The sequence below is a fragment of the Anguilla rostrata genome, chromosome 1, assembly GCF_018555375.3.
Source record: "Anguilla rostrata isolate EN2019 chromosome 1, ASM1855537v3, whole genome shotgun sequence".
Classification (NCBI taxonomy): domain Eukaryota; kingdom Metazoa; phylum Chordata; class Actinopteri; order Anguilliformes; family Anguillidae; genus Anguilla; species Anguilla rostrata.
This window is the reverse complement of record NC_057933.1, coordinates 79,520,456-79,544,258: the sequence shown is the minus strand read 5'-3', so window position 1 is coordinate 79,544,258 and position 23,803 is coordinate 79,520,456. Positions and strand designations below refer to the sequence as shown.

At 51.1% G+C, this 23,803-nt stretch overlaps 1 protein-coding gene across 1 annotated transcript; it reads left to right on the top strand.

Annotated features, from left to right (window-relative positions):
- The first annotated feature begins 632 nt into the window (after positions 1-632).
- Positions 633-22,181, top strand: LOC135236802 (syndecan-3-like). The gene is made up of 5 exons (XM_064303335.1): positions 633-891; positions 14,787-14,886; positions 16,150-17,035; positions 17,384-17,471; positions 18,651-22,181. Exons 3-5 carry the CDS (start codon positions 16,286-16,288, stop codon positions 18,815-18,817), a joined length of 1,005 nt encoding a protein of 334 aa, XP_064159405.1. The 5' UTR covers positions 633-891; positions 14,787-14,886; positions 16,150-16,285; the 3' UTR covers positions 18,818-22,181.
- The last annotated feature ends 1,622 nt before the right edge of the window (positions 22,182-23,803 follow it).

Here is a 23,803-nt window from a genome sequence, read left to right as displayed (position 1 = left end):
AAAGCAGAAGTTGTGTAGTGAACACTGACATCAAATGTATTTTTTGCTAAATGTCCATGGAAGCCATTTCTTACTTAAGTTTTAAATTATTATTTTAGACGCTTGAAGAATATAAGAAGAGGGAGATGACTCTTTCTTAATATACATGTTCAGAATTTGCTTTCCTCATTTCTAAAGAGAAACTGAAATGCACAGTTAGTATTAAACACACAAAAATAGGCTGTACACATACTTTCGCAACGTACTCCACTAAATGCCAAAGCACCAAGCTCTCCTATAAAAATACCGTATATTTAGGCACACCCTAATTTACTGGAATTTTACATTCACCAAATATATACTGAGATTCCCAGAACCACTCTCGCTTCTAAATGTTTTGATGACCCACTGTAGCTTACATTTTTTCAGGAAAAGAAATCGTTAATGATCAAGAAGGAAATGCCAAACCCGCATACTCTCGAGGCTTGATTGGAAGTTTTACATTGAAACTGCAGTGGAAAAATTTGCAGTGACATGCCATGGGGATGGGTCCTAATATAATGCCCGCGAGTCAAACTTTCGGAAAGGATCTTACCAAATTTGGCGTGTAGGCGGGGCCTATGAACTCACCTTGGGAAATTCAGCTGTGATGAGGCAGAGGAGGGCGGAGTGTGGGAATCGCGACTTGATCTTATTACCCGCGCGGTGGACGCTCGCTCTTTATTACACCGCGAGACGTGATAATACAACTGCAAGTCAAGTCACCTCGTGGCCTCCGTTTTGTCGCGAAACTGAAAGGACGCACTAGTCGAGAACTTCTTTACATAAGACTTTAAACTAGGCGACATGAGGATGCAAGTAACTGCCTTACTACTTGTCTGCCTGGGCGCTTGGATTCGTACAGCTGAATCGGTGAGTTCGTTTTCTAGAAACAGACTTGAGAGAATGATAATCATATAGAATCGTCAGTTTCCGTAGATTAAGGAAGCCAAAGACTCGTTTATTTGGGGCTTTTGTCTGTATGCGCTTTCTGTGGGTAAACATGGAGTACATTCCTTCACCTCAGGTGACGACAGTTTCGAAACAAGCCAGGTAAGTCGGTGGATGTCTCTAGTGGCTCACGTAGCCTATGGGCTTATAGGACGTGGTGAAAAACCGACAACCTATGGCAAAAAAATAGCCAGGATCTTTTGGGGGAAATAGTTAATCAGCAGTACGTAATTAGCATTATAAGGTTAGGCTACTGCGCCCATTCGGGGTTTCCGAAGCAAATCGCGGAACCTGTGGGACCAGGGAACTGTGCCCATTTTGCGTCACGCGCAGGCTGATTCAGCTGCGAGTTTCGCGTGCTTGGATAAGCGTCTATTCGTAAATGTTTATGCACCCCTCGGCACATAAAATAGAACATTGCGAACGTTTTCGGGTTCCGGATTTCTCTTTGTGTGTGAGACGGAGGTATTAGCCTGTAAGTGTATCCCCAGTTAAGCAGTTGGCTAGATTCCAGTCAGGTTTTTATTGCTTCTGTTGACATTTTAAACGAAACCCATCTCACATTTAGGAGTTATCCCCTGCGACTTTAAACTATTTCTATTTTACAGTCCCGCTGGACCTGTGAATTTAAACCTGTAGTGCGTTTTAACGGTGTACTTTGAGAACTGAACGAGGACAAAGTTTAGCATCAGGCATTATTTCATGCGAACGTGTAAGGTAATAGTTATAGTCCTTTAGGATAGCAGTTGTGTGGACGATCAAATGTGGCGAATTTATGTTTCCTCACTTACTTTTGTTATGACCTGAGTTTTATTTTCTTTTTTTTTTGCTGAAGATGACTGATCTAGTGCCAATAAGTGGACCTCTGTTATATAAAGCATGTGGTAGCCTATGGAATGCAAAAAAAGTAGCACTCAAGTTTTTGGAGTACTTTTGTTCTGCCGTTTTGATTTTTCTGCGTTTGAATTGATTGTTGGTTTCACGTGCACACTGTCACCAATTATGGAGTTATGTAGGCTACTTAAAAATTAAAAATAAAAAAAAAACCACGCAAAACCTTTGGAAGCGTTTGGTAGGCTACTGTGGCATTTGCGTTGTCAGGCAGAAATCACTGACTACAGTACTCCGGTTTGAATGCCCTTGCGTCAGTTATGCAAATTAGTGACCGTTTTCGGAGGGCCATTGGTTAATGCACTTAGCATGCGAGCATCATTCATAACGCAGGCTTTATGGGAATGTGGAAGGTGTGGTTCCATTATGCCGTCTCTTTGTTCTCGCCCTTATTATGTGATCTAAAAACCAGTTTGATCTCATGTGTATCATCGCGCACGTGTGCGCGTTTGTGGTTGTTTTAAAAACCCCTCAGGAATGGCTCTACATTATTGCCCATTTATCTTTAGTGGCAGTGGATGTTTTTTTTTTAAGTTTTATTTTTAAAGTCTAGACACAGGCTGTTGAAGGGGAAACTCGAATGGTTTAGATTAGCGAGTGTCTGCTCATGTGGAGAGTGGGCCCACCTGAGAAAGATCTTTGGGGCGCTGCAAACCCTTCTGGGCGAAAAATGGGCCTAGCTGGCATAAAACCTCCCCAAACAGCCAGCGTGAGGCGACAGAGAGTTTAGTCTATTGATGGCCATCCACAGTAGACCCTCATTTTACTGATACAGATGTTGTGTGACCCACCCTCCCCCCAGCCCCATCTTTTTGGTGTGAGGTGAAGTGTCTGGAGAGGGAGAGGTGTTTTAAAGTGCGTCTTGTTGTGGTTTTTACCCTGGGGGGGCCCAAAACAGGGTGTAACCTGAGTGTGACCCATCTATCTGACGTTGTTTTGTGAGTTCTCAGAAAAAAAGTTGTTGGGGGAAAAAAAGTGATGTATCAGTTGTTGCTGCCAAATTTTGGCTAATAAATAATTATTCCTATATATTTTTTAGTTAGAGAGAGGTTTGCCTAATCATGACTTGAGCAGTTGGGACAAGTCAGGTTGAGAGTGGGGGGGGGGCAGGAAGTGACTGCCATTTCCTGTTTTGGGAGTTGGCCTTTCTCGCGTCGGCTGTACCTGCTGATTTAAGGGGCATCCTCCACACCTACATAACCTCTCACAGCTGCTCCAGGACGAGACGGAGAACTTCCGGTTACTTCTATTTTCTGTGAGCGGCAGCTTGGCTGAGGGGGCGAGGGGGGGGGGGGACTATTTTTGTAGTTTCCTTTCTGTGTCGCGGGCTGTGAAGGTGCGCCCGCCCCCGCCCCCCCACCCCCCCTTCTCCCGGGCTTCCCTTTCGATGGCAGGTAATGATAAGGCTAGCGGCCGAGCGCGACGGGCGGCTAGCGGGAGCGCTAATTTTAAAGGCCTGGCCGTTTACGAGCGGAAGAGCCGGAGGGAGCGAGAGCAGAAGTGTGAGGTCATGCGTTCTTTCGGGCTTCACAGGCGGCGTATGCCTGTCTGTCTGACGCTTGAGAAACTAACAGCTTTCTTTTTTTCCCCCTCCCTCCTTTTAAAAAAAAAAAAAAAACTGCAACCAGTTAATGAGCGAGGCTGGTCGTAAATCTCTCCCCTGAACTTGTGACTCCCTCCGTCCTGCGGAGACATCCAGAGAGTTCTGAAGTGCCCACAGCTGAGGGGGATAGGGCCTCTGAATTCTTCTGGTTTGACCCAATGGAAAAAGCTCTGTGTGTGAGAGAGCGTGTGTGTGTGTGTGTGAGAGCGCGTGTGTGTCAGAACATGTGTGTGAGAGAGTGTGTGTGTGTGTGAGAGCATGTGTGTGTGAGAGCGAGTGTGTGTGTGTGAGAGCGTGTGTGTGAGAACGTGTGTGAGTGAGCGTGTGTGTGAGTGTGTGCATAGTGGGGTTTGATAACAGGACTTTTAATGCCTTTTTGAGCTTTTCTGAAGGTGAGCTTTTGTGTGTGTGTTTGAAATTGGCTGACTTAGTGCAGTCTCAGAAGCACCCTGCCATCTGCAAACAGGGAACATGTTGTCTTGAAGAGGCGCAGAAGTTTTGGATGAGTGGATCAGCGCTGAAATCAATATGCACTGTTTCTGCACCCCCCCCCCCCCCACCAAATCCCAGATGGAGGGAGGGAGAGAGAGAGAGAGAGAGAGAGAGAGAGAGAAGAGTCTGTTCAAGTCGTCGCAGAGACGCAGAAAGCTCGCCCTGGGGTCGCTGGGCCATGTCGTTCGCTCTCGCACGCTCGCGCCCGGCGGCCAATCACAGTCAGGCACGCGCGTTCCGGCAGAGCTGTGTACCGAGGCCCGTCTCTCGGCCGTCCCACGCAAGTCCCCAATTCCCAGATGGGCCAGCGTTGGCACCGTCTCCCTAGAGCCCCCCCCCGAGGGAGGGCCAGGCAGTCAGCCCGGGGAATTCGTCTCTGAAAACAAACTGTCCATTAGCAGTTGACTAACAGGCCAGACAACGTCCAGACAGACCAGTGACTCACGTCGCGATGAGGAAACGGCTGTTCTCGGGGTCGATGACATCGTCCCCCCCCCCCCCCCCGTCCGCTGTGTAAACCGCGGTGACCCCTGACCCTCTATCGCGCTACGCGTGCTGCCCTGCTCAGTCCACGTTGTGCTACAGGCTAACCGCGGCGCGCGCCCGGCTAGCGCCTCCCCGCCCCGACGCTGGACAAAACCGCGCGGCCGAGAACAAGCGGGCCAGCGGCGGCCAGGAAGGCGACGGATCGCGCGGTGGCCACGATCGTTGCCGCGTCTCGTTGCGGTGTTGTAATTCGGCCGGCCCAAACGCCCTAGACACCTTTCAGAACTCCGGCAGCCGTCCCGCGGCCTGGGGCTCTGCGCAGGCGGGGCCAAGGTGAAGGTGGCGGGTGGTGATCGTCGCGTTTTTGAGACGCGGGGAAGTGTTTCATTAGCGAGAGGAGGAGGCGGCGGCGTGTCAGACGCACTCCCCCGAGGGGCTGACCAATGTCAGGGCCGGCCTGCCTCTGCCTGTCCCTGCCGCAGTGTCACCTGCTGTTCGGGAGACTATTTTGATTGGCTGGGTGTCATGGCCTCCTTCACGGATACCTGCCTTTTCTCTGTGATTCTTTTCATTTTTTCTGATTGTTTTTTTCAGTATGACTTTTAGCATGTGCAAAATTAATAACAAAACCAACGACGTTTGCAAAACAAATCCCACGTCCCATCACTGGTCATGTTATTGGTGTTATTTGCGCGTGCTGAAGGTCTTAGTAAATCAGGCCCTAGCTTGAGTTTGGCCAGTTTCCCCTTGCAGAGGGTCCTGTTGCCGTAGGTCCGGTTTATTCGGGCCGGTCTGAGAGGGCCCCGCTCATCTGTATGCGCAGATCGGCGCGTCAGATTCCGTCTCCCCCGCAGCGCTTATCGGAGGCTGTCTGATCTCCGGGCCGCCCGCCTTCCTCTCCGACTCAACAGGCTATCTTTAAAAAAAAAAAAACATAAAACATAAAACATAAAAATCATCGCGGATGATGAATTCAGGTGAAAGCTCCGCGCTCCGGGACAGGGTTCGATCCCGCGGCGCTCGTTCAGGGGCGGCGGCCGAGCGGCGGGTTTCGTTTTCGAGCCCTTTGATTGGAGGAGGGCGGTGGCCTGATTTTCATTTCCATACTTTATTGGAGGAGTGATAAATCCGAGAGATTGGGTTTCGCGGCGACGCTGCTGATTGCGGGGAAGGCGGGGGAGAGATCAGCTCGCGCCGGGGACCGGGGGAGATGAGGGCCGTTCGCTGTGAGACGCGTCTGGGGCCGTTTTAGAAAAAGCCTTTCATGTCTGACGAAGCTCACGCGATGGCAGACGCGCGCGGGAGTCTGTTTGCGGGGCGTCGCTAACGTGACGTTCCATAAACCCGCGGTTTATCTCCTCTCACGTGAATTAAAGTTGTTTTTTTCTTCTTCCCTCGGTTTCATAACCAGCTCAATTCACATCTAAGCAAGACTCTTCATTTAAGTGTCGTTATAGGAAAGAGAATCTCGGCCTGCGATATGCAGGTTTCTCACTACACTGTGATGTCCCAGTGATGGTGACAGAACACTGCTGGGATCCATAGAAAGTGGAGAAATAATTGTAGGGAGTTTTTTTTTGGTTGCTCACCCCACTAACACCTGCTTGATAAGTTGGGTAGCCTTCTCTAGGTTAGGGGATAGAATGTATCCTGTTAGATTTATCACATTGTTTTTAAGGGAGTGAGTCTGTTTGATGGTGACCTGCTCACAACCTACCTGTCGCTGTCACCTGGAACATTACTGTTCTACCTGTCGCTGTCACCTGGAACATTACTGTTCTACCTGTTACCTGGAACATTACTGTTCTACCTGTCGCTTTCACCTGGAACATTACTGTTCTACCTGTCGCTGTCACCTGGAACATTACTGTTCTACCTGTTACCTGGAACATTACTGTTCTACCTGTCGCTTTCACCTGGAACATTACCGTTCTACCTGTCACCTGGAACATTACTGTTCTACCTGTACTCTCACCTGGAACATTACTGTTCTACCTGTCGCTGTCACCTGGAACATTACTGTTCTACCTGTCGCTGTCACCTGGAACATTACTGTTCTACCTGTCAGCTGGAACATTACTGTTCTACCTGTCGCTGTCACCTGGAACATTACTGTTCTACCTGTCGCTGTCACCTGGAACATTACTGTTCTACCTGTCAATGTCACCTGGAACATTACTGTTCTACCTGTCAGCTGGAACATTACTGTTCTACCTGTCGCTGTCACCTGGAACATTACTGTTCTACCTGTCGCTGTCACCTGGAACATTACTGTTCTACCTGTCGCTGTCACCTGAAACAATACTGTTGCCTCTGTGGCAATTGGGTTACCTGTACAGGTTGTGTAAGTGTACGGTCATGCGTCTGTGTGTGTGTGTGTGTGTGTGGAACGTGATCACAGGAAGTGCGCAGGTGAACAGGTGATTTCTCCGATCCGTCTGTCAGAGCTGAACTGATTAAACTCCACCCCCCAAAGTATCAGCAGCAACAGGTGGAACGGGTCAGAGCAGCGTTGCTGCGAAAAAAAAGGCGTTCATTCTGCCCGTTTCCTGCACAGCTAGCCACGCCCCCCGGGATCAAGCACCCACCTGACAGGATTCTCATTGGTCGAGGATGAGTTCTGACCCATCCCCAGGTCATTTATTCTGCTCTGTACTGTTCCCTCAGCAGAAATGGGGCAGAATTATTTGGGCACCCTTAGTGGGGGGGCGGGGGGTGCAGTTTTGCTGGCGGGCCCCCAGCTTGGCTTCGGGCCATGCAGCTGGTGTACTGCTGCGTGCGTGCAGGCCCCCCAGCGAACCGCCGTCCGAAAGCAGTTTGAATGGCGGAGACACGCTACACCTGCGCAAAGGGGACGCAGGCGGGCACCGGATAGACGGCGCATTGTTCGCGGTCGGGTGCTGGGCCCCGCCCCCCTCCGCTGAATGGCGGCGGCGGCTCCCGAGGAACGCCGCGCCCGTCTTGGCTTACCTGAGACGTGCAGGTGTGCCTTACGTGGGAGTTATACGCCCCAGGCCAGCTCAGTCCATTACATTACATTACAGGCATTTAGCAGACGCTCTTATCCAGAGCGACTTACACAACTTTTACATAGCATTTTACATTGTATCCATTTATACAGCTGGATATATACTGAAGCAATTCCGGTTAAGTACCTTGCTCAAGGGTACAGCGGCAGTGTCCTTACCCGGGAATCGAACCTGCGACCTTTCGGTTACAAGCCCAGTTCCTTACCCACTGTGCTACACTCCGCCCACCAGTCCCCCGGGCACACCGGGCCCTGAACACACAGCGGAATCAGAAGAGAGGCTGAGGACCTGTGACTGTGCTAGCTCGCCTCGCGCTAGCCTAGCTCGCCTCGCGCTAGCCTAGCCCGCCTCGCGCTAGCCTAGCTCGCCTCGCGCTAGCCTAGCCCGCCTCGCGCTAGCCTAGCCCCATTGCGCTAGCCTAGCCCGCCTCGCGCTAGCCTAGCTCGCCTCGCGCTAGCCTAGCCCGCCTCGCGCTAGCCTAGCCCGCCTCACGCTAGCCTAGCTCGCCTCGCGCTAGCCTAGCTCACGTCGGAAACGATTCGGTTTATCGTGCCATCATTCTCGGATTAAAACTGCCGGCTTTTGTGCTTTTATCGTACTCCAGTCCTTTGTAAAGGGTGCAGGGTTGCCCCTGGGAACTTAGCGGAGGGGGATGTGCCTCGGAGGGTAACCGCTCCTGCCTTTTTGGCCCGGTGTTCTAGGCTGGAAGCGGCGCTGGACGCTCTCCGTATCGTGGGTTAACGACTGCCGTGGACGGGCTTAAGGTCTCGTGTAGGCGGAGAGCTCATCTTTACAGTGTAAGGAACTCCATGCCCCAGGAGACACTGGGGCCCGGGTGTGCGCGCGGATTTATATTCCCCCTTCACGCGAGGTTGTTTTATGCACTGGGTCCTGCAGATGGTGCATGCGATAGCTTGCAGCTGCTGTGGTGGTGAACCTGGGGGAGGGAGGGAGGCAGGGAGGGAGGGAGGGGCGTTCTGATTGATGGGCACTCTGAGGTTTCGTGACCTGGTCCGGCCACACCCCTCGCAGGGGAGAGAGAGGGTGGCTGCGCTCTGATTCGGTCTGGAATTCGGAACGGTGCGTGCGAAGGAACGCGGGCGAACTTTTCCCTCCTCTCTCTCCCAGATGAAAAGCTGTTCTTTCATTACTTATTCTTATGTTCCTATGATAGGTGGATCTTGGAAAGAGGGCGGGGCACACTTCCACAAGGGATGGAAATTTTGACACTTGGAAGATGTTAGATTGGTCGGATGTAATGTTGTGGTTATTGTTCATTATTATTATTATAATAATTTGGAGTAGTGTTTAGGCCTGTGCGTTTGATTTTGTTAAGTGAGCTTGGTGCTCATCAAGGGCCCTCGATAACCGCGGGCCTCGTTAAGCTGGTGCCGCGGTAACCTGGCTGGTTTCCATGGCGCCGGTTCTGACGGGAGCTCAGGTGGTGGAGGAGGAGGCAGCGGCCCGTTTGATCGCCTGAGCTTCCTGTGACAGGTTTCCTGCCTCTCGCCCGGCGCAGTCTGGCAGGAGGCCAGAGAGAGAGAGGGAGAGAGCGAGCGAGGGAGAGAGAGGGAGAGAGCGAGAGAGAGAGGGAGAGCGAGAGAGAGAGCGAGCGAGAGAGAGAGAGAGAGGGAGAGGGAGAGGGAGCGGACGGCCCTTGTAGGGATGTGCGTGCAGGGGCTGAGGCGGCTTGCAGGGACGCAGGCTGAGCGCTGAGGCGTTTTGGGCGGGGGGGGGCGGAGAACATGACTCAGGGCGCGTTCTCTGCGTTCCTGCCTGAGAACGTCTCGGACGGTCTCGTGCTCGATCAGGAGCTGGTGTACACGGTGACCGGGGGTGTGTGTGTGTCAGGCCACTGTGTGTGTGTGTGTGTGTGTGTGTGGGTTCTGACTGGACTCAGCCGCACCCCCCCCCCCACCTTTTTCGCCAACTAAGGTTTTAAAAAAGAAAAACTTTTCTTCCTGTTACCATGGCAGCAATGGAATGGTCGGGCGGGTGCACGTCTGGCAGCCGCGTGTGCACCCGCCCCCCCCCCCCACACCCTCTCCAGAGAGGTGCGGACAGAAGCCTGTCAGCCTGTCCCGTGCGGCCAAATTCTCATCTGGATAAGGCGGAATTCCAGGGCTACCGGCCGCTCAATGCCCCCTTTATCAGGGCAGCTCGCCCCCCCCCTCACCCCCCCCAGCTGGGACACAACGGGGAGACTCGCACTGAGAGCATGGGGGTGGGGGGGGCAGGGGTGGGGTGGTAGCTCTATAGCCCCTTTTCCACCACAGGAACCTTTTCTGGAAATCAGGAACCTTTTGTGGATCTCAGGAACTAAAACCCCTTTTCCACCGGAGGGACCAGGGCCGATTTTGGTTGTTGCGGCTTTTAGTCCCTGCTCACGAGGTAGTACTAAGGCAACAGGAACTATGGGGTGGAGCTTTCGATCCTGTACAGCGCTGTTCAGTCCACCTCAAACTTCCTGTGAAGCGTATTTCGCAGAACAAACCAACCACCATTTTTAAAATAACCAGCTATTAATGAACAAAATTTCGAGAAATGAATGTGGATGGACTGCCAAACGAAACTTAAAACGTGACTTGTAAGTGAAGGTTTGCTTGCAGCAGAATATGCTTATGTGAAAACAGTGCTGCCACAAAAACCGACTTTGTATGCAGAGAATAACTCTGGTGCTTTAGCTAGTTTACATTTTCGCACAGCACGCACATTCATTTTGTTACCAGTACATCGCATCCGTAAACGTAAACTTCTTGTCTACTACTTTAAATCGTTCTGTCTGTTGGACGCTGTTTAGTACAAGGATGAACACAGGCGGTGTACATCTGTAGCTACCGAAAGATTTCTTTTCCATTTAGCCAAACTAGACCTAGGCCACTATGCTAAACAGTGTCGGTTAAAATAACTGAACCAGATTTACAAAAAAAAGAAAAATAAAGACGGCAGTAACCAGTGTGCCTCGAACAGACAGACAGTAAATAAGAAGACTCATTGGATGCAGTTCTTGGCCACGGACCGTCTGACTGTGTATGATCTTCTCAGTTCTCGCAGTGCGGTGGGAAAGCTAACACGAATGTGATCCAGGAGCCTTTTTAGTTCCTGTTGTTGTTGATAGTTCCTTCCCGCTTAGCTCCTACGACCGGGCGGGAAGAAAGGGGGTTTTGAACGGCAGAGAGAGTTAAGGACACCAGCACTCCTCATATCTCAGATTTTCCCCAGAGCGTCGACCCGCCCCCCCAACCCCCCCCCCCACCCCCCCCCCGCCCACATCAGTGCGAATCGTCCACAGTCGTGTGTCTGGTGGGGCTCCTCTGTTGTGGGTTTGGCCCCCAGTGACGTGTCCCCCCCCCCCCCCCCCACAGCTGGCCCACAGACGGGGATCTCAGCTCCAGACACCGTGTCCCAAACGGCGCGTGCGGTGCTGCAGTGACCCCCCCTTCCTCCGTGCGGGGTCTTCCCTTATCTCGGCCCCCCCGTGTGATTAATCGCAGGGGTTACCCTCTGGCCTCCCGAAACGCGAACGAGGAAGTGATGTCATCGGCCCGAGAGAGAGAGCCCGTCGCGGTGGCTTGGGATTTCTGCCTCACAAAGTCCCTGGGGTTCGCCCCTCTTCACCCTGTGGGGGAATGCTGTGGTGATTGAACTGTCCACATTGATCCACACTCGGTGCAACGTGTGTGGCAGGAGAGATGGGAGAATTTGGTTGAATTTGGGCTGGGGGGGGGGGGGGCGGAGTGTCGGGGGGTGGTGCTGTTTAAGCATAAGAGACTGAACATTTATGGGCTGATGTGGGAATATTATGAGAGTGTATATATTCATTTTTGCTCGCATATCTTCGTCTGTGATTTCTAAAAAAAAAACATTTTTAAAACCGTAAGCCCCCTTTGTGTGCTACATTTTCTGAATGTGTGAGTGAGGTGACCCAGTGAAAATTAAGAAACCAGGAGCCCCCTCGCTCACTGCGGCAGTTCTGTGCCCCCCCGTGCTTCCTGCCGTATCGTATAAGGGGCGCAGAACGGAAAAAACGGGTTTTTTAAATAAAACGATAAAAAAAAAGGGGGCTGTGCTTTAAGGCCACGCTGGGCTCTGAGGAGGCCAGCGTCTGGCCCGCAGCCGTCGCTAACGCTAACTCGGCGCGCGCGAGTTAGCCTGCGCCGCGGAGACGCGGGGAATAAATATTTACTCTCGGGCCGTCTGGGGGAAAAGTTCGCGGCACGCTCGTGCGCGCGCTAGCGGGAGCTAAGTAAACGGCCTAGCCCAGAACAGGCGGACTGCCTGCCTCTCCCCTTACGGACGCAGAGCCGCTCTATTCAAATACGTCTGTTAGCGCTGCCGCGTTGGCTTGGCTACGGTTACCGCGCAAGAACTGGCTTAATGGGTTCCTGTATTGTAGGCTTCTGGGCGTTTGTTAATGCGTTAATTATCCGTATTCGTTACGTGTATTTATGTACACGTATAGCTGGGTGTTCACTGTGGCTACTTTTGGTATCTTGTGTAAGGCTATGGTATGGTATAGTATGGTAGGCCTACAGTGTTATTGCGATATAGTACCCCATGTTGGTATTGAACCTGCTACCTTGTGGTTATTAGCATAGTGATTCTGACGGTCATTAGGGCAAAATCGCCCATGAAACAGAATGGCCCCACATTACGCAAGTGACTTTTAAAGAACTCGCAGTCCAAACGTGCACCTCTGTTGAACATTGTGAACTTGGCCCAGAGGCTGAGGTGGGACCTAATCTCTGAAAGGCATTACCACATCAAAGGCCGTCCACAGGCCTCTGCACGACAGCGGTGGGAACAGGGCGTGGCCTCACTGTCACTGAGGGCTTGCAGGTTTGAATCCCTAGTCGAGCACTCCCTCCCTGTGTCGGCTGTAGGAACCCCTGAAGAAGTGACATGCTGGTTTGTCATGGGAATTTCCCTGCAAAGCTGCCCTTCCCGCTCTTTTTCCTAGTTAAACTGTGCGGTTGTTCCCTGCACTTGGAACGGTGCTTCTCTCTAGGGATTTCGACACACTTGTTCCTGGTTATGGGTTATACACTTTGTATGTACGTCGCTCTGGATAAGAGCGTCTGCCAAATGCCTGTAATGTAATGTAATGACTTTGAAACGTGGCAGGGTTGCTAACGTGCTAACGACCTGGCACGTCGGATCTCTTTATCAGTTACCAGGGTTTATCGCTCCCTGTCAGGTGACTGCTGAGTCACACAGCAGCCTCTGATTGGCAGGCTGGGGGCGGGGCTCTCTTGGGTGGGGCCTGTCTGAGGGTTCCGTGCTCTGGGAGTGATTATTTGGGCCGTAACCTGGCCTCACCCCCCCCGAGCTCTGTGCTCTGTGATTGGTCATTCAGCTGAAGTGGCATGAAAGCCGTTGCCACTGTGGTTCAGGGTGCAGCCGATCGCCAGTGGTACTACACCAGAGCTCGTCCAGAGTTTTTCATTATTTGTGAACGCGCTTTAAAAATAAAATGCATCTTATAATCATTCTTTGCTCTGATAACGAGAGAAAAGTCAGTTGTTTTTAATTTCAAAATCGAAAGAGCCTTGACCCAAAGGAAAGCTCTAATTGGTGCTAGATGATTTCTGTTTTTGTTTTGGGGGGGTGGGGGTTGGGTCATAGGACAGTCTAAGCAGGGGCGTCCCATGATAATCTGTCAAAGTAAAAGATGCCCCCTGGTTTTCTGGCCTACGCACCAAAGACCAAATCTGAAAGAGTCTGTTCATCAGAGGGGCTTTCCCTCCCCCATCTCATACCAGAGCGCCCCCCCCCCCCTGCTGCCCCCCACGGCTGGTGATCGATTCATTGCTATTATTTTAATCCTGGAAAAGTACAGCCAAGTGAAAGCTAACGGCCCCCACCGGACTCGTAGAGGAAACACTACTGTTTAGTCTTGGTTTGGGGAGCCCGCTTCGCCCGCAGTAGGCTATATACTGGAACTTTTTTTTAGGGGAGGCTATAAAAAATTTAAAAAAATAGCTGTATGGCCGTAAATGAAATAAATATCGCGAAGCTTTTTCCGTAGACGTCAGGGAGAGCAGGCCTGACGGGCCCTGCCTTAGCCAGCCGGAATACGCTGAGCTCACAGGCCGAGCGGTTTCAGCGGCTCTCCCTTCACAGGCTCCGCCTCCTGCTTTTCCGCCATCGTGACCTCCTTACTTATATTCGGGAGCGTGCACAAACCACCCCCCCCTCCCCCCATTGTCTTCGTTTACCTTTGTCCTGGTCTTGGTGCCTGTAGGGGGGTGGGGGGAGGGGGGGTGAACGTAGGCGCGCGTTTCCGAGAAGAGGCCCGTGCCTTGTTTCGTGCGGTGTGGGGTTCACCTGGAGCCTTTTGAATCGCTCGCTGCTCCAGTGTTTTTTTTTTTTTTTGCTTCTGGGTATTTTATGCCTTTTTAAAGTGTTCGCTGTGCAGCTGAACATTCCAGAAGGGTAAGGTAACCGCGCCCGGGGGTGGGGGGGGTGGGGGGGGTGGGGCGGGACTCTGTGGCCTCATCGGGCCCGGTTCGCGGGACGGCCTCCTCACACCGGCTCTCCGGCTCCCAGCCCAAATACAGGCCTCGCCCGTGTCATTAACCCTTTCAGGCGTGAGATCGCAAGTGTGTGATTTTAGAATGTTTGTAGCTGAACATTCTTACGCTGATGTCACAATCACTGCCGGTGACTGAAAGCAGTGGAGTTCTAGAACACTGACTTAGCTGGTCCCAGGGCCTGACGCTAGCGAGGACCTAGCTGAGGCGCGGGTCCTGAGAAGAACACCGTTATGGCCTGCAGTGTCAAGCAGCAGTTGATTGGCTGGGAGAACACCTTCTAGAGTGCTTTGTGACGTACCCATTGGCCAAGTGAGGTGTATATCAGTAACTGGTGGGGAATTGGATTGGCTGAGGTGTTAGAGTGTAGTGTGCTCCCTGAATTAGCATGCTAACCATTAAGGGCCATTTTATGGTGAAAGTTGGTTTATTTGCATGCTGGTATATTGGCTTCGTACATTTATTTTCTTAAATAAAAGACAGTAATTCTTACTTTTTCCAGAGGTGGCCATGGCTGTTTGACTGAAGTATCTGAGCCAGTCCTGACGGAAAACATAAAGTTAGCTTTGTGTCCTTGTCAGATGTCCTTGCAAATCTGTGGCTTGATGAAGAGGACCTGGCCTTTTCCTCTGAATTGCTGTGTCTGTTCTTCCAGTGACATTGTTCTGAGTGAATGAACCATATTGTCTTAAGGAAACCGTACGGCTGCTTGCCTCCGTTGTTTTTGGCCACAGTGAACGGAGTGGATTGGTAACCCTTCGCGTTCGTTTCTTCCGTTTTAAGGGGCTGGCTGAGGAGTTTGATGCCAGCACCACGTACCCCGAGGACCAGGATGGGTCCGGAGACGACCTGGAGATCTCAGGATCGGGGTCCGGAGACGAAGGTGAGCCCACCCTTCTGAGCGCGTGTGTGTGTGTCTGTGTCTGCGTGTGTACGCATGTGTACGCATGTGTGTGTGTGCGTGAGTGTTCGTGTGTGTGTGTGTCCCCGTGTGTGTGTGTGTGTGTGTGTGTGTCCGTGTGTGTCCGTGTGTGTGCGTGTGTGAGTGTGTGAGTGTCCGTGTGTGTGTGTGTGTGTGTGTGTGTGTGTGTGTCCGTGTGTGTGTGTGTGTGTCTGTGTCTGCGTGTGTGCGTGTGTGCGCGTGTGTGAGTGTGTAAGTGTCCGTGTGTGTGTCTGTGTGTGTGAGATCAGCCGGGACCTGGTCTGTGCTCCATTGGCTGGCCCGTGAGGGTTTCGCCTCCCCCAGATCCTGGTGTCTTACAGAGCTGAGGATCTCGGCTCCAGTCTCAGTAGACCCACACAACAAGCCTTTAGCACTTTAGCTGCCATGCGGGATCGTCCCTTAAACTGCAGAGGCGGTGTCGTAGTATTCCCACCTTGATCCTTTAATGGTACCGTTTTTTAAAAGTTTTTTTTTTTTTTTTTTTTTGAAAAGGAAATTCCCACTGAAAACCTCCCACGCTTTCCGTTTGTGGTTTGAGTCACATATTTTATTTTTTAAATTAATGGCATGTCGTCCCAACTCAGTTTTAACCCGTGAAATCACTTGTGTCGTTTGGCTGGCTTCCCGCTGACGTTGATGGATGCATCGTCTCATCAGTGCGTGGGTAGAACAGTCCATTGCGCAACCCTGAACCCCAACCCCCCACCCCCCCACCCCCCAACTTTCGACGTTGCGTAGCTAATCGCCCTTTCGTGCGGGGAAAGCGATCCTCCAGTCAAGTGTTGCCACTTACGCATAATGCTTCTTTTGTGCCGTTTGCACAAGGCCAGTAGACCCAGCACGAAGCTAATCGTTGTGTGCAGACAGTGGTTTTGTTGATGCACTTAGTGAACCGCTAAATTGGCCTCCTATTGTCAGGAAAATGGGAGGCTGGGGTGGGGGGGGGGGGGGTAATTAGTAATGAATGTTTTTTGAAGAGGCGGAGCCCGTGTGTGGAGCGGGCTGCCTGTACTGTTGATGAAATCAGGGAGAAGCCCTCCCTAACGGTCCCGGTCCTGATTGAATGCCCCGCCCTTTTTGATCGCTCGTCGGTCAGAACCTCACGTGCAGGATTTGCGCTTGTGCCTGTGCTGGTGCCACCACGCATGGCGGTGTCTTTACCTGGGTCTCATACGCAATCCCCCCCCACCCCCCCCCCCACAGGACCGAACGTGCCAACATCTACACGACCGCGGCTCCAGCGACCAACGAGACCGAGCAGGTCGCCGTGGTGACCGAGAACGCAGGCGTTCCGGACGAGGTCGCCGGGGAGACGACGACGGCGGCGACAACAACAACAATGACCTCTGAGGCCCCGCCCACCGCGGACACACCCGCCACCGCTGTGCCCGCCGTCGACGTGGGTGCCACCGACGCGACCACCACCACCACCGCCGCCACCACCACCACCCAGGCACCCGTCGACCCCGACGTGGCCGTCGACCCCTTTGACACCACCGACGCGCCCCTCGACCCCGTGGTGGCCACCACTGCAGCCCCGACCGAAACCCCCACCACCACTGCCGCGCCCGAGCAGTCCGCCGCTCCCGGGTTTCCCTGGGAGCTGCCCGAGGACCCCCTGCGGGAGACCACCCAGGCCGCCCCCGTCACCACCGAGGCGGCGGACACGCCCCCTCGCGTGACGGGCACCTCCGTTCCCGAGGCGACCGAGGCCGGCCCCGCGGAGACCGCGCAGCCCCCCATCCTCACCACCCAGAGTTCCCCCACGACCGCGGCGCCCCCCGTCGCCGTGGACACCGGCGTCGAGGTTTCCACCGAGACCCCCGTCCTGCCTGAGGAAGAGGAAGAGGAAGAAGAGGAGGAGGAGGAAACCCCCCCCGCCCCCACCGAGAAGACCGACCTGCTCCCGGCCTCCACCCCCGCCCTCGGGACCGAGCCGGACAGCTCTCAGGACGAAATGGCGTCCGGCGATGACGCCACCGATTCGCCGCTGGCCACGGAGTCCGCGGGACCTGCCGGCCCCCCAGACAGCGTAGACGAGGAGGTCATCGTCCCACAATCCAGAGGGAACGTGAATAAGGAAATCCCCGTAAGAATTCCATCCCTGCCATAGATTACATTTTCATTTTTAATCTTTTTTTTTTTTTTTTAAGAATTAAGACTTTATTGTCTTTAGAAATGGGAATGACTCTGAAGCCGTTTGATTCTTTCTTTGCGGTTTTATGAAATTCATAATGTACAGGGGTTTAAATAGTTTGCTTCTTGGATTAAATGCACAGGCATTACATGCTGCCTTTGGTTAAAATGAAAGACCGTATTCAGACCGTGAAAGTGGGAACGGTCCCAGCTTTCTCCCTGTCGCGTGGGTCCTGATGCTCTGTAGGAGAACCTGACTGTGTACGAGTGGCGGAATTAAAGCTGCGTTTTCGTGTTGCAGGACGACTCTGACCTGACCTTCGCATCTGAGCCCGAGGGAGCCTTCTCAGAGAACCAGAGCCTCCTGGAGAGGAAGGAGGTGCTCGGAGGTACGTCTCAACCCGTCCGTGAAACGCAGTTTTGAATTTTATTTCACAAGTCTCCGTGGAGCTCCTTCTCCATGTGAGGATGCCAGTATGAGAGAAATTGTGCCAACCAGTTATAGCACAAGGGCCTGTTGAGATTGCCTATCTTCAGAAAGGTTGTGATGAGGATAATGGTGGTGGTGATGGTGGTGGTGTTGGTGGATAAAGATGGTGATGGTGATAATGATGATGGTGATGATGAGGATGGTGATAATGATGGTGGTGATGATGTTGAGGATGATGATGGTGATGATGAGGATGGTGATGATGATGGTGGTGATGATGATGATGGTGGTGATGATGAGGATGGTGGTGATGATGAGGATGGTGATGATGATGAGGATGGTGATGATGATGGTGGTGATGATGAGGAGGATGATGATGATGGTGGTGATAATGATGATGGTGATGATGAGGATGGTGATAATGATGGCGATGAGGATGGTGATTATGTTGAGGATGATGATGATGGTGGTGATGATGAGGAGGATGATGGTGATGATGATGATGATGAGGAGGATGATGGTGGTGATGATGAGGATGATGATGATGATGATGGTGATGATGTTGAGGATGATGATGATGGTGGTGATGATGAGGATGATGATGGTGATGAGGATGTTGAGGATGATGATGATGATGAGGATGGTGATGATGATGAGGATGATGATGATGATGATGGTGGTGATGATGGTGGTGATGATGATGAGGATGATGATGATGGGGTGATGATGATGAGGATGAGGATGATGATGATGGTGATGATGAGGATGATGATGATGATGATGAGGATGGTGATGATGGTGGTGATGATGAGGAGGATGATGATGAGGAGGATGGTGATGATGAGGATGGTGATGATGAGGAGGATGATGATGATGATGGTGGTGATGATGAGGAGGATGATGGTGATGATGATGAGGATGGTGATGATGATGGTGGTGATGATGAGGAGGATGGTGGTGATGAGGATGATGATGTTGAGGATGATGATGATGGTGATGAGGATGGTGATGATGTTGAGGATGGTGATGTTGAGGATGATGATGATGATGGAGGTGATGATGAGGAGGATGATGGTGATGATGATGGCGATGATGAAGCATAACGACCTATGCATCCTGGCGGTTCTCCCCTCTGCAGGTGTGATCGCCGGGGGGGTGGTGGGCCTGGCCTTCGCCATCATGCTGGTGTCGCTCATGGTGTACCGGATGAAGAAGAAGGACGAAGGCAGCTACTCGCTGGACGAACACAAACACCCCAACGGGGGCTACCAGAAAGCCCGGAGAGAGGAGGAGTTTCTGGCGTAGAGACCCCCACCCACCCCCCCCCACCCCAAAAAAAAAAAAAAAAAAAGCCCCATGACCAAAAGACACTTTTACACTGCCGCCATTTCCCCCCCACCCCCAAAAACCTTCACCTCTTCTCGTTCTTGTTGCCGTGGCTCCGCCGCGCGAGGCTGTTCTGTGTTGTTCTCCCGTTGTTACTGCTGTCTCTGTTGTCCAACCCTTTTTTTCGGCTGAAGCAGCGCTCCTTTGTCCTGGGTCGTAAAGTTACGTGCTTCGACAAGGCGGGCATTAGCGTTTCATTACCTGGGATTACGGTAGCCGGAAAAGTCCCCTGCCCCCCACCTGCCCCCCGCCTACAGATGACCCCCCCCCCCCCCCCAAAAAAAAAAAACACATCATGGATCAGGGTTGCTCTTTCCCAGGCGCTTTTGGGTGGGGGGTTTGACGACTGTTTCGCGTTCTTGGGGGTTACCTCAAAGGAAAAAGAAGCAAAGCTTTCATAATGTAATGCACTTCTTTTTAAAAAAATATATATATATAAAAATAAAAAAAAGTTTTACTTCACTCCCAGTCTGCAGCCCCCTCCTCCTGGGGGGTGTGCGGCGATGTGTCCCTGCTGGTCTTTTGCTTCGCTTGTGTGTTGAGAATCCTGAGGACTTGCTGCCATGGTGATTCACCTATGGTAGTCAAATAAGCATATTACTGTAGTGCTGTAGTTTTTGTTTTTTCCTTTTTCTTTTTTAAGGGCGGGAGACCCACGAGCGGTGTCAGCCGTCTGTCAGTCAGGATTCATTTCCTGTCTCGGCTGTTTCGTAAGCTCTCGTCTCGCTCTGTGTTCGTTTGATGTCTGGGGAGAGAACGCAGTTCTGCGCATTACCGAGCTCTTTGAGAGATCGGAGCGATAGCCGCTCTGTTCTAGTTTAACGAAGAGCACTAAAATATTTGTGTTCTCGGAAGATCAACTCCTGAAATCCCCCCCCCCCTTCCCAAGTTGCACATTTTTCTCAGTGATAGTAAGAAATCAATAATAATTCATCCATAAACTCGTTTTAGGGTGGCTCAAGGCAGCCCTAAAATAACGTATGTTTGTTTTTTTATTTTTTATTTTTACCTTTTTGTTTTTTAGCCGTAGTCGAGGCTAATTCCGGGCGCTAAGCTCCACTGCCTTTGTGAATTGGATAGGACTGTGCTACAGGGGGGATGTCACAAAGCAGACTTTGTCTGAGAACAACAATGGGTCTGTTCTCCTGTGGTCAGGTAGAGAACAGAAGCAGCTCCCTTGGCTGACTGCCTAGTATTGAATATCAGTGGACCAAACTCTTTTTCTTTTTTTTTCTTTTTTTTTCTTTTTCTTTTTTGTCCCTCTCGTCTCTGCAGCAAAATCAGGTTGGATTTTTAGGCCATTACTGTTGATCGGCGCAACCCAACCCTGTTCCTGGAGATCTACCCGTAGGGGTATCAACCCTAATTTAGCACACCTGATTCTGCTTATTAACAGCTCAACGAGCTCTCTAGCCGTTGAATGAGGTGTGCTTTTTTAGGGTTGGAGTGAAAACCTATAGGACGGCGGATCTCCAGGAACAGGGTTGGGCAGCCCTGCGGTAGACGGAAGGGTGTGTTTCGCATGCATATTTTTGGTGAGTTGTAGCTTTTTGTCTTCTCCCGGAAAGTGGCTAGCGCCACCTGCCTGTGTGGCTGACTTCCTGCACAATTTTTTTTACCTGACTGTCGAAGACACCGCCTTCGGGTAACTGTGGTTACGGCGAAGGGCTGATACTAAAAAAAAAGTCAGGAGGAGGTGGTCATCCCAGGATTTTTAAAACTGGAACTGGTCCAGTTCGGAATTTGCTTAAAACCATTGGAGAGCTGTTGCCCTTGTGTGTGGGGTCGATTGCTTAGTCAGATTGGACCTGGTCACTGTTAACAGCATTGCCTTTGTGAAGTGCTCACTCCAACGACCTCCACCACCCCCCCACCCCCCGCCCCCCAAAACACCAAAACCATTTCAGAAAAAAATTACGAAAAGCGAAGCACTTTGCAAGTACCGCTGCCTTTAACTGGGGAGCGCTTATGGGTCCTATTGGGAAAGAGGTCTGATTGGAGACACCACAGGAATGTAACGTGTAATTAAAGGGTGTAAATACTTGTGTAACTGTCTCAGTAGGGACGTTATCGGTCCCTAAATACTGCTGCTTTCCTTAGCACAGTTGAGGCCTTATTCTGTTGTTTCGTTTTTTAAAAAAAATGTGTATTATATTTTCTTTCCTTTTTTGCCGTAATATTATTTGTGTAGTTAACAGTCCCTGATGTTTTTTTGTGGTTGTTGTAATTCTCCCCCCATTCCCATTGTCATTTCTGTATGTTTTTGTTTTGTTTTTGCTCTGACCTGAGTGCGTGTAGCTAGAACATGTTTGAATAAAGAGGAAGACCTGGTCCTCTCCCATCTTCTCCCTACCCGAGGAGAACCGTGGTCCAGTTTGCCTTAAAAGCCCTTGGTTCTAAAGCAGTGATTCTCAGTCCTGGGGGGGCCACAGGGTTCTGCTGGTTTATCCTATTTGCCTTTAGAATCGGCAACCAATTCAAAGCGAAGAAACCGTTATTTTTTCCAAAACACACCCTACTCTAGCATGATTGGTCAGCTGGACATGATTGGCGCGAGCCTGACTGTAGCTAAGGCAGTTAAGGTATAAACCCTCTAGATATCTGAAAGCTTTAATGAATTATAGGCCTGTGGCCATTCTGGAAAAGGTGCTTATTTAAGTAGGTAAATGAGCTGCCTTCCTCACCCCCAGCAGAACAAAATGAAACCGTTTTTTTTTTTCGGGGGAAGACTTAACGTGAGAATTTGGGAGAGGTAATTCTTTACCCCATTCTCAGTGTCGACCATATCGCCTTTAAAGGCTCTGACCAGTTGCGCTAGCGTCAGATTCTGACCAATCAGATTCGACGAGGGGCGTGTTTTGGACGAAAGCGGGCGCGAGAAGAAAAAAAGGCCAAGGAATCGGGTGAGGTGCACTGACTGTGATCGCCTGCTTTGAGTGATCAATTAAGGGCCGAGCATCAACGAAAAACCAGCAGACCCTGCGGCTCTCCTGGTCCAGGACTGAGAACTCCGGTTCTAAAGTATCTTTGTGGGGGGGAAGCCAGCACCCTTACCCCACACATGCTCCCCCCCCCATACAGTATTGATATCATATGATGTCATATCAGACTTGCATTCTGCCTTTTCATTGGTGGTTTCACATTTCTGCTGTTCATGGAAAGGCGTTTGTCCTACACATATAAATATATTTTTTTTTGTCCCAGACTGGGAATTGTACAAATTTGTATTTATTACCAATGAGTTTCTTGTTCAACATGCAATAAATATGACCCTTTATCACGAGCATATTGCAGTGCGTTTGTTTTTTCTCGTGTCATTCATACGATGGCCCAATATCATTGGTGCACAACAAGGGCATGGAATCATTTTCAGGGTTCCATGACAGCTTCTGATTTTATGAAAATCGAATCTTAATTGGCCCCATTTATTAATAGTTGGCGACAGCTGTGTGTCTTATAAATGTCCTAAATGTTATGCTGTGGTCTAAAATAGGAGCGAACCAGCACTGTCTAAGCCAGGGTAACTGGTAGGAACTAAACCTCCAGGGCCAGTTATGCAGCTCTATGCTAAAGGTTGTTAGGGCATCCAAACATGTTCGAAATAGCGCTGGTTAGTTGCCATGGTAATGATACCGTCATGTATTGTATTTTAAACCCAGTAGGATAAAAAAAAAAAAAAAATTATAAGTGCATGATGTATGATCGATGCAAGTGAAAATTTAATGGGAAGAATTGATTGTGCGAGTCAGGGGGAAAGGATTCCGATCGGGAAGGGCCGGTGTGTTGTGCAGGCTTCCACCAATTACCGGGGCTAAATGAGCTAACTGGCTGTGTACACCTACGCTGCGTCACCTGTAGACAGAGGTGGGAAGTCCAGGGGTCAGAAAGTGAAAGTTCTGCCGTGTGCTTCTTCCACCCATGAACTCCAGCCAGCTGATTTCACTAATTAGTTCTACCTCCTGACTGAAGAATTGTGCCAATTAGCAAATCCAGGTGACTGGAACCAAATACTTGGGAGGACCTTTTACTTTATGAACCTGGATTTTCCACCTCTGCCTGCAGATCAGATCGCAATACAATGTTTCATATGGGGACACAAGAAATGGAGCTAAAATGTCAGGTGGCCTAAATGTTAGAGCTAATTGTAATTCGGTTGGCACGAAAACCAGAAACGGATACAGCCCTCGTTGCCCACCTCTGATCAGAGGTGGGTAACCCGGCTTCAAAGAGTAAAAAGACTGACCATGTATTTGCTCCACCAACATGCACTAAACCAGCTGATTACAATAATTAGTTCTCCTATCATGCTGAAGAGTTATGCTAATTAGAATCAGCTGGTTTAGTGCATTGTGCTGGAGAAAATACATGGCCAGTCTTTTTACTCTTTGAAGCCGGGTTACTCACCTCTGCCTCTGATTGAGTGTGTTGATCTTTTCTTTATTGTTCATGTTGCGTTCAAAATGGCCGCCCAACCTGCTCGGCTGACTCGCAGCGCTGAAACGCAGCGCGCTGAAACATGACCGTCACAGAGCCCCCCGGTTACGTTGCGTAATTTCATACGAAGTTACGAGGGCCTGTATCAACAAAACATCCCTTTCGCTCCCGCGCCGCGGCCGTTTCCATGGGGATTCCGACGACGGCGGCGGGGGGGGCCTTCGCCGGTGACGCGCGGCGTCTCGGTGCTTCGCTGCTTATCTTTTTCCGAAACGGAAATTCTCAGGATGGCGGGGAAAACATGAGCCGCACCAATGCATCTGTTCGGGAATCGCGGAGGAGCCGCAAGGACCTGAATCAGGGGCGCGTGCTGCTTTTTTGTTCTGCCCAATTACCGTGGTTTTAGTTTACTGACAGCTGTATAAACTACGCTGGTTCACTCCTGCACTTGAGCAGAGCAAAATCGTTTAG

Excerpts from the sequence above, each read along its gene's own strand:
- LOC135236802 (XM_064303335.1), top strand. The coding sequence starts at position 16,286 with ATGACCTCTGAGGCCCCGCCCACCGCGGACACACCCGCCACCGCTGTG. Across the intron at positions 17,036-17,383 it reads ACGTGAATAAGGAAATCCCC|GACGACTCTGACCTGACCTT; the intron begins GTAAGAATTCCA and ends TTCGTGTTGCAG. Across the intron at positions 17,472-18,650 it reads GAGGAAGGAGGTGCTCGGAG|GTGTGATCGCCGGGGGGGTG; the intron begins GTACGTCTCAAC and ends TCCCCTCTGCAG.